Source organism: Carassius auratus, chromosome 19, assembly GCF_003368295.1.
Source record: "Carassius auratus strain Wakin chromosome 19, ASM336829v1, whole genome shotgun sequence".
Classification (NCBI taxonomy): domain Eukaryota; kingdom Metazoa; phylum Chordata; class Actinopteri; order Cypriniformes; family Cyprinidae; genus Carassius; species Carassius auratus.
The window spans coordinates 9,962,632-9,978,211 of NC_039261.1; the positions used below are offsets into that span (position 1 = coordinate 9,962,632).

At 36.8% G+C, this 15,580-nt stretch overlaps 1 protein-coding gene across 10 annotated transcripts in view; it reads left to right on the plus strand.

Annotated features, from left to right (window-relative positions):
- The window catches only part of adgrb2 (adhesion G protein-coupled receptor B2), a 254,928-nt gene that overhangs the window by 219,495 nt on the left and 19,853 nt on the right, over window positions 1-15,580 (plus strand). For 7 of the 10 annotated variants that reach the window (XM_026288827.1, XM_026288830.1, XM_026288831.1 and 4 more), the window contains exons 22-25: window positions 3,231-3,316; window positions 6,829-6,927; window positions 9,824-9,995; window positions 13,560-13,652. In XM_026288827.1, the coding sequence (XP_026144612.1) occupies window positions 3,231-3,316; window positions 6,829-6,927; window positions 9,824-9,995; window positions 13,560-13,652 (450 nt within the window). The remainder of the gene's footprint in view (window positions 1-3,230; window positions 3,317-6,828; window positions 6,928-9,823; window positions 9,996-13,559; window positions 13,653-15,580) is intronic. The other 3 variants (XM_026288832.1, XM_026288829.1, XM_026288835.1) reach the window with 2 other exon arrangements.

Here is a 15,580-nt window from a genome sequence, read left to right on the forward strand (position 1 = left end):
ATGAACAAAATGCAGTACCATTCAAAACTCTGGGGTCAGTAAGGAGAAACAATGCATTAAGAGCTGGTAGGTGAAAACATTTTGAATTTGAAGATCAGGGTTAATTTAAATTATTTTGACTTCTGGAAAACATGTAACTATATAATTATCTAGTCTCTGAAGGGCAGGACTAAATGAAAAAAAAAAATATGATGTTTAGGCAAAATAAGAAATATTTACACATCTCAATTCTCATTAAAAGTTTAAACCCCTGGCTCTTAATGCATTGTTTTTCCTTCTGGAGCATCAGTAAGTGTCTGAACCTTTTGTAATAGCTGCACATGAGTCCCTCAGTTGTCCTCAGATCGATCTCAGAATCCTACAGTCATTGTTGGAAAGGGTTCAAATACACAAAAATGCTGGAAAACAAAAAATGTGTGGGACATGAGGGATGTTTTTGAAGAATAGCAGACAGCTATTCAACTGTTCAACTGTTCAGGACCAACAAGGGACTCATGAGCAACTATCACTAAACAAAAACACAGCTGTGGATCACAATAATATCTTGATAATATGACACTGAAGAATTAAGTAAAGTGCTAAATTTATATAAAAAATACATCTTAAAATATTAAAATAGAAAACAGTTATTTTAAACTGAAATACTATTTAATATTAGTCTTTTTACTATATTTTTTATCAAATAAATGCAGCTTAGGTGAGCATAAGAGGCTTTTTTAAACAGAAATCTTACTAACCCCAAACATTTAAATGATAGCTGTAAATTAACTTGTCCATAATTAAATGTATTATAGTGTTACCATTTTTTTTCTTACAAATCTAAATGTTAACCTACAGTATTAACTTAATATTACCTACAGTCAGTCCCTCCAGAAAAACGCGATTATGCGATCGCCTGATTTAATGCATAATCAGCCAAAGGCCGCATATTTATTTTTTTCAAATACACCGCTCTTTTGCCACATAAATTGCAGATTTCCGAAAGCAAAATATGCGGGGCTGGCATGATTTCATAATCCCTGTATTTTCGTTGCAAAAAAACTCACATATATATTAGCAGAAAGTTGAAAAATGTTTACTTCACACGCGTTAAGCGCCATTTTCCTCCGATTGCCATGGGAATCTTATGAAGTGACGTAATTACGTGATGTGAACATCATCTGCAAACCCCGTGGTGAAACCAGGGTGAAACTTGAAGCGTGCAAATCATTCTTATTTGCCAACAAAAATAAGCTCAAAAGAAAGCGCGAAGCAGTTTCCCGATTTGTTACATGACAGTGGAGCCAAATTATATTGCAAGAACTTGCGAAAACTGATGAAATAGAGAAAAAAAGGTGATTCCCCCCACACCCTTCTCACTAGGCTACTAACACTGTTGTAGTTTCATTCAGAAGTTGATGCAACTTTACAGTTGTAAGATTGCACTTTTTTTGTTACAGAACAGTACCAAAAACTTACAGTTGTAATTATATTAGTAGTATGTAAAATAATTTACGTTGCAGTAAGAGATTGCAACTTAAATATTCTGTGATTTAGTATGCTTGCTTATCATAGGAGGTAATAATTAATTAAGGTAGTAGCCTAATGAGAAAAAGGTGTTGGAGGAATCACCTTTTTTTCTCTTTTTCATCAAACTGCAGTTTTTGCAAGTTCACACAATTTCATTGCATAAAATTGCAAAAATATCCCGCATATTCCATCGCATTTTTTTAGAAAACGTACCGCAAAATCAAGGATTTTTTTCCCGCAACAATCACCAAAAAATCTGCGTTTTTCTGGAGGGACTGTACAGTATGTGTTCCACTTAAGCTTAGCAGTGTAAGCATCATAACAACATTGTACTAAATGCATGTTATTATGGGTTTCAAATCAAATCCAGTACAGCTGTTTTTTTTTTTTGTTGTTGTTGTTGTTGTTGTTTTTTTGTGCAATAAACTGCTGCTTTAACAAAGTTGAATGCAGCTGCTGTAGTCACTGTTCATGTGCTGGTGCAAAGCAGTCAGGTGTCAGTTAACAGGAAGAGATTGTCAGTCTTGTGACCTACAACCATATGCCCTCCTGTTGTAATACAAGATAAAGAGTATAGGCTTGGCTCAAATCCTGTGTCAGTAGCACGTGTGTGTGTGTGTGTGTGTGCGTGTGTGTGTGTGTGTGTGTGTGTGTGTGTGTGTGGTCTTTCCATGGCCTTTGTCTAAGCTCCTCTTCAGTGCTGTCCAGTGGGCAGCTGGCTGAAGCGGACTGGACAACAATCTGCTGAGAGAGAGAGAGTGGGTGAGAGACATGGGGGCATTACTGTTCCTTCATTATCCCACCTGCTCATTTGCTTCCAGACTTAAATCTACAACACCTGTCACACGCTGTTAGAGAGCCACTGCTATAAATGCTCCAGGGCTAAATGTCACCATGCAACAATGCTTTATTTTCACACTACCCTGAGTTTATCTATATCAAATTCTGGCCAAAAGTACTAAATAATTTTATTCCACTTAGATTTATGTCTGTCTGTCTGTCTTTCATTATATCTATCTATCTATCTATCTATCTATCTATCTATCTATCTATCTATCTATCTATCTATCTATCTATCTATCTATCTGTCTGTCTGTCTGTCTGTCTGTCTGTCTGTCTGTCTGTCTGTCTGTCTGTCTGTCTGTCTGTCTGCCTGCCTGTCTGCCTGTCTGTCTGTCTGTCTGCCTGTCTGTCTGTCTGTCTGTCTGTCTGCCTGTCTGCCTGTCTGTCTGCCTGCCTGCCTGCCTGTCTGCCTGCCTGTCTGTCTGTCTGTCTGTCTGTCTGTCTGTCTGTCTGTCTGCCTGCCTGTCTGCCTGCCTGTCTGTCTGTCTGCCTGCCTGCCTGCCTGCCTGTCTGCCTGCCTGCCTGTCTGCCTGCCTGCCTGCCTGCCTGTCTGTCTGCCTGCCTGTCTGTCTGCCTGCCTGCCTGTCTGTCTGCCTGTCTGTCTGTCTGTCTGTCTGCCTGTCTGTCTGTCTGCCTGTCTGTCTGTCTGTCTGTCTGCCTGCCTGCCTGTCTGTCTGTCTGTCTGTCTGTCTGCCTGTCTGTCTGTCTGTCTGCCTGTCTGTCTGTCTGTCTGTCTGTCTGTTTGAGTTTAAAAGGCATCCTTGTTTCAGTTCTGAATGGAGCAGTACCCTTTTGCTAACAAACAACACTGCTCTCACCACATGAATCATGATGGTTCTAACAAAACAAATAACACACCTTCTATCTCTTTCCTGCAGGTGAACATGCTGATTGGGATAGTGGTCTTCAACAAGCTCATGTCTAGAGATGGTATCTCAGACAAATCCAAGAAGCAGAGAGCAGGGTAAGTGAAGGGCAAAATGATGACTATGTGATACTCATCTATTTCTGGATTTGTACCAAGTCACTCATTTACCACTAGCCGGAGGTTTGAAAATATCTTGTCAAGTATTTGTATGGGTGAAATAAATTACCCATGCACTCTCTCTCTCTTTCTCATTCTGTCACTCATTTTCTATCTCTCGCTCTCACACAAACAAACACACACACACACACACCCACTAAAAGTTGAAAAACATCAGACTGAAAGCCAAGATATGACAGCTTCATTAATGGACTTGTATTGATTTGCTGGCCCGCTAACCTCAGTCTAGTCCTCTGATAGCTCTGTCATTAGCTAAGTGTATATTCATTGTTCATGTAACTGCATATACTGACAGGATCAAAGAGCCCTTGTGCTTTTAAAACGTTTGTTCTGTTTTGCCTTTGTTTGATTGGACACAAAGCAGAGCGATCCATTAAACACTTGTGTTAATGAGTGGACCGCCACATCCCTCACCTCAAACGAGAGGCTAAATCGCACTGAGAGATTGAATATTCCCATTGCGCTCCATGAATCCCCTACCTGGGAACTTCAAGAGCATTCCCCCAGCCCTTCGTCTTTAATTAAACTAACGCTACATCAGAAACCCCCATTTTTAAGCAAAGATAAGTGCTCTACATTGTTTAAAATGAGCTCACGGTTCAACTCCTGTCAAGCTCATTGTCATGCATGAACATGTTTTCACTAGTTCTATACTGAAGGCATGAGGCAGCCTTAATGCTCACAGTGCAACTGAATTAGTGCATCTAATAGCTACCAATAGCCTCTCCGCATTGAGTGTACGCTGTAAAACTGTCATTTAGATATGTGGCATTGCTTTGGTGGACCACCATACCGACGTCTTGGCAGGAAACTGTGGGTCTTACTAATTGAATGAGAGGCTAATCAGAGATCTGAGCTAATCCAATGACTGGCTATTTGTAATCCCTCCAGGCAAGAGTACATTCTGCAATTTTGCCCTAATTGATTTGTCTTTTTTCCACCTTTTTCTTCTGTAATGTTTATGTAGAACGGAGATTTATGCATATTGGGAGTTGCAATGGCTAACTATGGGATTTTTAAGATAGTGGCTTTGATATAAAAATGCCCTAGAGTTTAAATTCATTCATTTTCATATTCACACACTGTCTCATGCTGTCTTTCACATACAGTGCATATGCTTCTGCAATGATTTTTTAGTTCAGCAAACATCATTGTTCATTGCTCATATTTACAGTAGGTTTTAGGACTTTGTGCATGAATGTTACCTCATGTCCAACTAATTTTTAAAGCAATCTGACTACACCTGGTGGGCGATAAAATAGACCTCAAGGAGGGACCCAGGCCATATCTAGAGACCACAGTATCAGATCATTGGAAGTGGGCCAATAAGCAATAAGTGCAATAAGTGCAAAACCCCCTTAGCAAGAAACCTTAATCATATTTTATTCACAATCCTTTATTATTATTATCATTATTATTATTGAGGTGGTGGACATATTTCCTGAACAGTCTTTTTTAGTAAATTAAATACTAAACTAAATTTAGCATCATGCTTTCTGTGTTTTAAGGCTGTGTGTGTAAATGAAACACAAGTCCACAGTTGTAATAAGCTGCTTCTTCTCTTAATGGCTGATCCCGAGTGCCCTTCATTTCCATATTTCTGATATTCAGAGCACCTTCTCCAAGTATGTGACATGACTTTACACTTTAAATCAGCATATCAGAACCCACACTAAATTAAAACCAAATGAGATAAAGTATATGCATGTACTGATTTTGCGTATTTTATTTACTCTCCATACAGTTAAGCGAGTTTAATTAACTGTCGAGTTTGGGTCATGTGTAGGATGTCTGTTCACTAAAGCCATAAAGCACTGGACAAATGAATTCCATTTAGCCAAAACAAAATGTTTGTCTTAATTTCAAATTTATTGTTATTATCAATGCTGAAGTGCTGGGGTCTGTTCTTCACACCTTGCTTAATACATCTGAGATGATTTGACAGATGTTTTAATCCTGATAACTGATCTCTAGATAATTTGGCTCTTCAAACAAGTTAGCAGATTATAAGAAAATGTCTAGATTATGTTGTCTAAAATGACTTTCTGTTGTCATGTTCATTAAAAAGGGTAGATATAGCCATACTTGAAACCATGATCAGCAATGCAGTGATTGGCTGGCACCAAGACAGCAATGTATACAATTGGATTCTATGATGTATTGAAAGTTCAAAAGAACAGAATTCATGTGAAATAGTTTTATTTATTTATTTGTATTATTATTTTTGTAACAATGTAGTCAATGTAAAGTCCCAGCCTGGTCCTTAAAACAAGAATAATTTACCAAAAAAATGCAATTTTCCAAGACGTCAGTAATTTCTAAGAATATATCACGAATATAGGTGTAACTTGTATTTTTCCAATTCAGTTGGTTTTAGCATAAATCTCACTTAATTTAAACATTTCTTCACTTAAAACAAAGTGGGAAAATATCCCAGTGGCACAAGACAAAATACATTTGTATTCACATTCACACATACATAATCCATTTTTCCTGATTTAAAAAAAAATATATTAAATGTCCTTTACATTTTTTGTGCCACTTTTGCATCTCAGACTCTTACTCGTAAAGCTGAAGGGGATTGTAACAGGGTTCATTAAAAACTGAACTTCCTGGTTAATGACCTGAGGGAGACCAACCTGGACATGCTGATCTGCTTTCTAACAATGTTTACATAAATCAGGGGGTCATGGGTGGTATCAGGTGTGTGTGTGTGTGTGTGTCGACAGCGAGAGACTATTCTTCTCTCCACAGCAGCCGTTCTCCTGTTTTCACACACAAATACTCCTCTAATACACTCACACACTTCAGCGAGCAGCTGAAGTAGGTTAGTCTTTGCAGCTCCCATCTGCCTCATCTGCTGATTGTTAATGATCTGTGGTCGCATTCTACTGTGTTTCTCTCCATTTTCTCATTTTCCTGCCATCATCGTCTCTCTCTCTCGTTCACACACACGCGAGCTACTTTCACGCTGTGACATTCATTACAGATCTCACTGTCATTGCTGTTGATCATTGCTTGATGCTGTTTTCTTGGCATTACTTTAATTTTCTCTTTCTCTTTCTTTTTTCCTCTCTATTTTGTATTTTGTGTTCCCTTTCCTTATGTGTGTGTTTTGTCATTATCACTCCATTATCAATTCCCCTACATCCTACATTCAAACCTTTTACCTTTGTGGCGTTTGTGTGTGTGTGTGGATGGATATTTATGAGTTTTTTTTTTTTTTTTTTTTTTTTTTTATATATATTCCTCTTTACCTCCCTACTTCTATATATTCCCGTATGAATATATATATATATATATATATATATATATATATATATATATATATATATATATATATATATATATATATATATATATATATATAAATGTGTGTGTGTGTGTGTGCGTGCGTGTGTGTGTGTGTGTGTCTGTATTGGGTCCTGAAGTCCGCCGTTGGAAGCGCGTAACAGGCTGCTCCTGAAATGCTCCAAGTGCGGCGTGATCTCCAGTACCGCCCTGTCCAGCTCTACCGCCAGCAGTGCCATGTTAGTCTCATTCCATATTCTCTCTTTATCTCTTTCTTTCTTTCTCTGTGGCTTTCTTTTCTCTCTTTTTCTATCTGTAGAGCCCAACACTGACAGTAAGAAACAGAAACTCTTCAAAGAGCCACCCTCCTGTCTGCAGACTACATAATTTTCTTTTGCAAATCATTAAAAAGATATAGCAAAGATGGCTTTGGAAATCAATATATTGTTTATCTGTCAAATATAAGTGTACATAAACCACTGTTCAGTGCAATGTATTTTGAATTATAAAAGTGTCCAAGACAGACTTAGGGCCCTTTAACACAGAAAACGGTTTCGTTTAAAAAAAATGCAAGGTGTTGGCGGTGGAAGGGGAAAAACACAAGTTCTCGAGATGCGTTTTTTTTTTTTTTTTTTTTAAGTGTATCTTTTTTTAATTTTGAGCATTTTTAGGACACCGTGTCATATGCAAGACACAAACGCAGTGATCAAAGATGTCTGTCTAGCACGTGTTTACATAAAAAAGAGGAAGTTTACCAGTGGAATAGAATTTTTTTTTAAAGAAAATATTTGTAAGATGAACTACACTTACTAAAAGTATTTATATTGCTTTGTATCTTATTTCAAGGATTTAAAAATACTTAAACTCTAAAATTAGACAAAAACGTAAAATGATTTATTTATTTATTTTGCAAAAGCATGGAAGTGGTACTTACTGTACCAAATTGCTCTAATGATAGGAAAATCCATGCAAAAAATAAAAATACAAAAATAAATAAAAAACCTGTCATTTTATTAAATATTAATTATATTTGTATATATCATTAATAAATTAATTAAAATGTATTATTATTATTATTATTATTATTATTATTATTATTATTATTATTATTATTATTATTATTATTATTATTATTGTTAAGTAAAAGGAATGTGTTAAATTGACAGCCATTTCGAAAACACAAATACATGCACATACACACAAACATGGAGGGTAGTGCTCTTTGAAGAGGTAAAGAACCAGAGCGTGGATCAAGGGCCACCTCTGACTCTTTTGGCTTTGGATAAATTGGACTCTTCTCTGCTATTTGCTGGAGGGAGTCATGTCATTGAAATGATAATGAAATGAATGATATCGCTTCTCTGTTCCTTTTTCTCTTTGTCATTTTGTTTTTCCTCATCTTGTCCTTGTTGTCTGCTTTTCTGTCTCCGCTATCTGAGTATAAATATGGGGCATGTGTATGTGGTGCCATAAAACAACTTCCATTCATAGAATTTAATAAAGAGGACTTCCAAAAGGAAGTTTGGAGGACTATGTTCACATAATCCCACCAATTGCCTCATTTTCTTTGATGTCGGTGTTCCTGCTCCATCCCAACCCCACGCTCTTTCTCCACAGTTAGTTAGGGGAGGGCACACTGTTTCACGTTTACCAGCCCAATCTTGTCTGCATTGTTCTTACATGAGCATTAGAAATCACACTGAAGATTTGCATAGAAGCAAATCTCTTCCTCTGTCTCATTGCTAATGTCCATCCCATCGCAGTCATATGCAGGAGACTGAGTCAGTGCAGCGTGAAGATGTTAAATTGATGCCCAGCTGCGGTGAGCCCTTGCTTGGCTGAGCTCAGGCGGACAGTCCTTACTGACACCTGATATTTATCTAAATAGGCTCTGCGTGATGCAGAACCAAAACACTCCGGTAGGATTAGCAACATGTTGGAAATTCATCAGGGCATGTTAGTATGTGCGCTCAGCATTATGAACAGCAATATTTTGACTGTTTTGCAAATAAAGTGAGTGTGTGTCCTAACTGGATTGACTATGTATCTGTTCATTGAAGGAAAAAAGAAAATGATTATTAGTATTAGTATTAGTATTATTATGTCTTCTGCATGATCACGTTGTCATTCCCTTATGAAAATGGTCCATTTTAAAATTAGTTTCCTGCAAGATAAAATCATCAAATTATAAAAAATAAATAAATAAATACAAAAAAAAAACTTGTAAATCTGCTACATATGGAGGAAATGTAAATGCAAAATGTTTTAAAAAGTGTTTTTTAAAAAAGTGTTACTGTTAACTTAGTAATGTAATACACAATGGACTGAATTTCAAACAACAGTAAATTGAAAAAATAAATAAACTACAGAATTTGATATTATTGATTTTATTCATTTATAAGATGCATTTAATTAATCAAAAATATTTGTGAAATGTCATTAATTTTGTGAAAATACATTAAATAAAAATTTTAAATTTTAAATTTTATGTAATATATATATATATATATATATATATATATATATATATATATATATATATATATATATATATATATATATATATTTATTTATTTATTTATTTATTTGTTTTAAGTGTTGATATTTTAACTTGGTATATTAATTCAATATACTATGAATAAAATATAAAACAGCAATAAATTACAAAATACATACATTACTGAGTTTTATTTTGATATCATAATCATAATATTATTATGATTTTATTGATTTATGGGATACTTACAATCTAAAATAATTATATACAATTTTCTTTAAAAAAAATTATCTGTAAATTGGAAATCTGCTACAGTTTTTCTTTTCTTTTTTGAAATACTCTTTCAATACCATGTTGCATAAATAAAATGTAGCAGTCACTAGGTCTGTGATATCAGGTTTCTAATTACTGTACATTTATTTATTATAAACATTTATTACTGTACAGTACATTTGCGCTGTATTGACACTCAGTTAAATGCCTGTGGTGCAGAGCTGGTTTCTAAACCTCATCAACACCCCCATAACTCAACTCAAATCATGATAATATCTGATTGCTAATGATTCCAGGTGCAGTGATGTCGCCACCTCGCTGCATGGAGGATGAACTGCATGTTGCTCTGTGTTCTTTCTGCACAGGGCGTCGTTATGGAGCTCTTGTGTGGTTCTCCCTCTGTTGGCACTCACATGGATGTCAGCTGTGCTGGCCATCACAGACCGCCGATCAACCCTCTTCCAGGTGCTCTTTGCCGTCTTTGACTCAGTCCAGGGATTCGTCATCATCACAGTGCACTGTGCCATGCGCCGAGAGGTCAGTGGGCAACATCAGTGATGCAACCGGCAATGATCCAGTTATCTGTGTAGAAATTCTAAGAAGAGTCACAATTATAAAAGATAAAGTTCTTAATAAGTCCAAGTGTTTTTACTGGGTCAGAATTGTCTTGGGTGGGTAACTTCTATACAGGGTCATCACCCACAGCGAAAAAGATGCCCTTTTCAAGTTTTTGAAATCTTGCACTTCCTGCCTCTGTTCTCCACTATGTGGGTCTCTTAGAAATTTCTTGATAATACTTTTCACTACTGTTCTTGACACTTGAAAACACTTTGATAAGATGGTTAGTAATAAACTAGTGTTTTCTGTGTCAATGCAAAGATGAAGTTGACGATGCGGACTCGCCATGAACACCAGAGAAAAATGCATATTTTATATTGATTGCATAATCAGAGAGTAGCCTATTTATTTTGGTTTTAATATTTTCGGTTAAAAGTGGACATTTCAAGCTTGCTGTAATAAATAGCCTATATTTCTCAAATCTGTGAGGGTCAAACTGAGTTTCGGCACACTCCAGTTCACATGCAATGCAAGATCGCCTTATTACATTGTCTGCTATATATATTTGCTTATTATTTATTAAATATGGGCAATTGATTGATAAAACATTGATCAAAATTAAGATACAATTTATACAAAACGAAAATCTTTTAAAAATAGTTTTCTATAAAACAAAACTTAATGAAGTCATCAAAATCATGTTGTCCAAACAGCGCCGTTGCTCCCCAGTCTTCACCTTTTCTCTTGCCGGCTCCATCTCTACCTGCAGACTGAGCTCATTATTGCATATTTAGAGATTCTGAGCCTCTGGCATCAAAGAGTTTGAGAAACACTATTTTAGATAACAATATTATGTGCATATGATTGGCCATAACAATATATATATATATCTTATAACAATTAGAAATAAAAGTTTCACTTTTATACTGCCAGTCTTAGAGGACAGTCAGAGGTGTATTTAAATAGTACTTTTATTTCAGTCCATTATTTTAATGCCCACTTAGGAATAAATCTTGGCTTGGACCATTGATGCAATCAGTTTTTTGAAATAGCATGGCCTGCTTTCACGTAATAATGGTTTACTCTGACCGGCCATAAATAAATCAACTGATGGATCAAACTATAGTCACATTGTTGTGGGTCTGTAGCCAAGATGTGACAGTTTCAACTCTCCAGCATGTACTGAATCTTGGCTGACTTTCACACACCGGGTAAATCAAAATATGCTGCTGGAGTTTAAGGAGGGAGAGAAAAAATCAGTTCTAAATCGCTAAGCCGTATATGTTAAATCAATATCGCAAAACTGAAGGATTAGAGTAAAATAAATCCTGGTATTATTTTTGTAAATATATGAAAATCCCTGGCAAGCTTTGATGTAATCCCTAATAGCTTCAGCAAAACAAGAGAGTGGAATGTAGTTTGTGCACCGGATCCTTGCGCTAGATGCAGTTTGATGTGCGAAGTACACTTTGAAATGGAAGAGTCAACAATGGAAAGGCCGCATTGATGATTAGCACAGGCTAATGAGAGGAGGATGTTTGTGGGAATAGTTTGTTCTCATGCGTTTATGAAGATAGAGAGAGTCTAGAAGCCATGCCATCGGGTGTCATTCTGATACGTCTGCAGCTTTGTCTCGGCAGACAGTCATCCATAAACAAGCTCTGAGAATGAGACCGTCTCCCGCTCTGTCTTGCGAAACAGCCTAGCGTTTCTGCACATCGTAATTTTAGTTGCGGGGAGGGGAGCAGACTGATTACAGATTCTGGTCTAGGCGGCTGAATAGTGTTGCAGCATGATAACTCATGCTCAGTTGAATAGAAAGAGAAGGGATTTACTAAACAGTGCAGAGAATGTGCAGTCAATAAATAAAGTGTTTCAACAGAATATGCTTGATGCTATTCGGAGGACGCAAGTAGATTAAAGTGTCATTTGTTCAGCGCGTAACCTTTGCAAACCGTAAAGGTTGTGGCAGATCAACCTCTTGGGACATGTACAACATGTTGTAGAATGAACGTCTCAAATATGTCTCCAGTGAACACTTTAGATGGGATTTTGTCTAGATCATGTCTGAGTTCAAGCAAAATACATTAAAAACAGGAATATTGTGAAATATGATTAATATTTTAAATCACTATAGTTTTCTATTTGAATGTATTTTAAAATTTAAGATGAATTTCCAGCAGCATGATCTTTCATAGAAATCATTTTTATATGCTAATTTAGTGCAATAAAGAAATATTTGTACACTCTTTTCGAGCAATCATTCTCAGTTTATATCTGTATTTAGCTCTGTCCTAGTGTGATTGATTCAGCTGAGAGGGGCCTCCAGACAGTCTAAGAAAATCTCGGTTATATCTGTTATGTCTTTTGTTGGCAAAAAAAAAAAAAAAGCTCTGATCTTCCCAGTTAGGAAACACTGTGATTTCACTTGGTCATTCCGTAGGCGTTTTGGCCATAAATCTGTATGCAAATAAGTGGCATCCCGTTGCTACGGCTACACTGTCGTCAGGGGAAACAGCCTATCACATTGTCTTTTTTTCTTTTCTTTTCTTTTTTTTTTTTGATTAAAGGGAGTGTCTTCCTCTCTATTGTTGTAGAGCCGGTGCGTCTGCAGTTATGTAAACTCCTGTGGAAATGCAAACAGGCTCACTGCAATGTTTTTCACTCAGGAATATAAAATAACATCAAAGTTTTATGAGAACTCACATACAGACACCCTCTGTAGATTACTACAATAACTAGATTAAACTGATAGATAAAGAAGAGATAAAGAAGCTGCTAGTGTCTTTAGGATATTTGCTATCATTATTAGTTTCATGTTAGCATTCACACAGGATGGATATTCACCCCTCCTATTCTTTTTTTCTAATAATGATGTCACCGTCTTCAGAATCACTAACAGTCTACATGTTATACGGTGATTGAGTATAATAATAAAAAAAAATCTAGAACCAAAATGAAAGATAGAAAAATATCTATTATAATATTTAATACTCATTTTAAAATGTTTTAGTCTGCATTTTAGGACACTCGCACTGTTTCTTTATCTTCTCGGATCTGTGTTGACAACGTTCCTGTTTTCTTTTCTTAGTATTCCCTCTGCCGGAACCTTCTTTTGTTTTCGCTCTTCGACCACACAATACCTCATTTTCTGCCATTTTTCAGAAACCGGGAGAGGCTGACAACTCTAACATTAGTGATTGACACCAGCAAAGAACACGCTTGATGGACAGCTGTCAACTGTGGTTTCATTCATGCGCATACTAACTGTACTCGCTTTAAAAATGTTTAAAAATGCCTCCTTAAATTTTATTGGGTAACTTTTGTTATATAATATGGTCCAGCTCTCTTTCATACCTGAGCTGTGTATGAACAGAAACAGGACTGGCAACCATATTTTGCTGTTATGAACAGCCCTAGAAAGGCTTGAAATAATGATGATGTCATATTTGTTTGTTTGCTTTATATTATTATTCCCTAGTTTTTAGATTTAAACGATCTCTGCGAGTCACTCTGGTTGTATCCCATGTCTTCCCACCTCAGGTACAGGATGCAGTGCGCTGCAGGATGGGTGGGTGCAAAGACGACAGTGAAAACTCTCCAGACTCCTGCAAGAACGGCCAGGTGCAGATCATGGTGAATAGCATTCCATTCCATCTCATCTCACATGGGACTCTCAGACGGTCTGCTTCTCCACTTTTAAACATCACGGGGTACTGGGTGACTGTATTTCAAATCGGATTTGTTTTGTAAATCGGAGCAGGTGACTATTCTAGAGAAGGTTGCTAGATAAAGCTCGTTTCATTTGGGAAAGCCATTTTGTGTAATTTCTAGTATTAGGTGAAAGTTACAGGTATGCGACCTGTATTCAGTTAGAGACTTAAAGGGGACCGATTATGCAAAATTAACTTTTACGTGTTGTTGGTACATAATGTGTGTTGGCAGTGTGTGTACACAACCACCCTATAATCATAAAAATCCACCCACTCCTTTTTTTAATCCCCATAAATCATAAGCAGTGTCTCAAAACAAGCTGTTCGCAGAATCTGTAAAATGTGACGTCACATTTTACAAGCCACACCTACGATGTGTGAGCAGCACACAATCTGCCATGTTTATCTTCACGTATAAAAAGATAGTATAAAAAGTACTTTATGTCAAAGTTATATAGAATATAGAAGTTATACAGAAGTTTTCAGGTCAGTTTTTTTTTGTTTCTTTTTATTTTTTGGGTCATATTAACAGCGTAGACAGCAGGATAGATACTGTATATTATGTTGCTTACACTTAAAATGCAGATCAAATAAAAATGTTATTCCTTTCCCCGCTGTTTATCTTCATAGGCATAACCGACTGTTTTTTTGCAATTTATATGTATTTGACGGTTCACGTGCAATAAGACATGAAAGAGAACTTAGTTTAGTACTCACATGCCATGTGACAGCCGCTTTCTGTACATGTGCCCTCAAAAAATAAAAAATAAATAAAAAAAAATTTTATCAGATGTTTAAACTGATATGGCTTTAAAACACATGATTTCTGTGCAATAGACCTGATAAATCAAAACCAGAAAGATTTTTTTAGCAGAACATCTGAGGAACGAGCTGTAAAGGCACAGCCCTATTATGAGCAGCAGCTCATATGCTTTTAGACACATGCATGAAAACAGTGAGTTTCTGTTTCCACTCAATTTGCAAAATGATACAATAAATGTTCTGTGGGGTATTTTGAGCTACAACTTCACAAACACAATCTGGGGACACCTGAGATTTTTTTTTTTTTTGAAAGGTCAGTTAGTTTTGAATAAAATTAACAGTAATTATATTAAATAATAAAAAGTAGTAAAGAATGTTAGTAAAATACTTGGCACTTATAACTTTATTGGGTATTTTCATATAGTTTTTAAGCCCTTTGCCCTGTGCCTTGCAGTAATTTCAAAGACTAGACTTGCATGTAACCATGGTAACTACAGCAGAAATTCTCCAAGTGTGTGTGTGGATCAGTTTGGCTTAGAGGGATCACCGCCCCTGAAGGTCTGCTGCACCTATCGCCTTCCTTACTTCAACTCACCCCTCACTTTTTCTCTCTCCCTACCTTTTTCTCCATTCTGCCTCTTTGCCGGCAGAGGGGCCCACACCGTCCGAGCCTCTACAGTCAGGAGCAGTGTGGCTCGCTCCGATATTCACCTGGGTGCTGCAAAGGCTGCCACCAAACCTGCCCTGCCCACCCTCTAGCCTTGGCCAATCACAATCATGGACATAACTATAACCACACCCACATTCTCCACCAGAACCACACTCAGACTTTAAACCATAGCCACCTTCTCAATCACAACCATGCTCACAATCTCGACCACAACCATGTCCATACTCTTAACCACACCCTCGACAAGAACCACACCCACACCTTGAGCCACAACCACATGCATACGCTTAACCACAACCATGCCCACGTTCTCCACCAGAGCCAGAGCGTTGTCTTGGAGCACAATCACATGACCGTACGTCTCTGAAATGTGCTTTATTGCACGTGTTTGCTTTAGAGTTAGTGCTGTCCATTTTAGA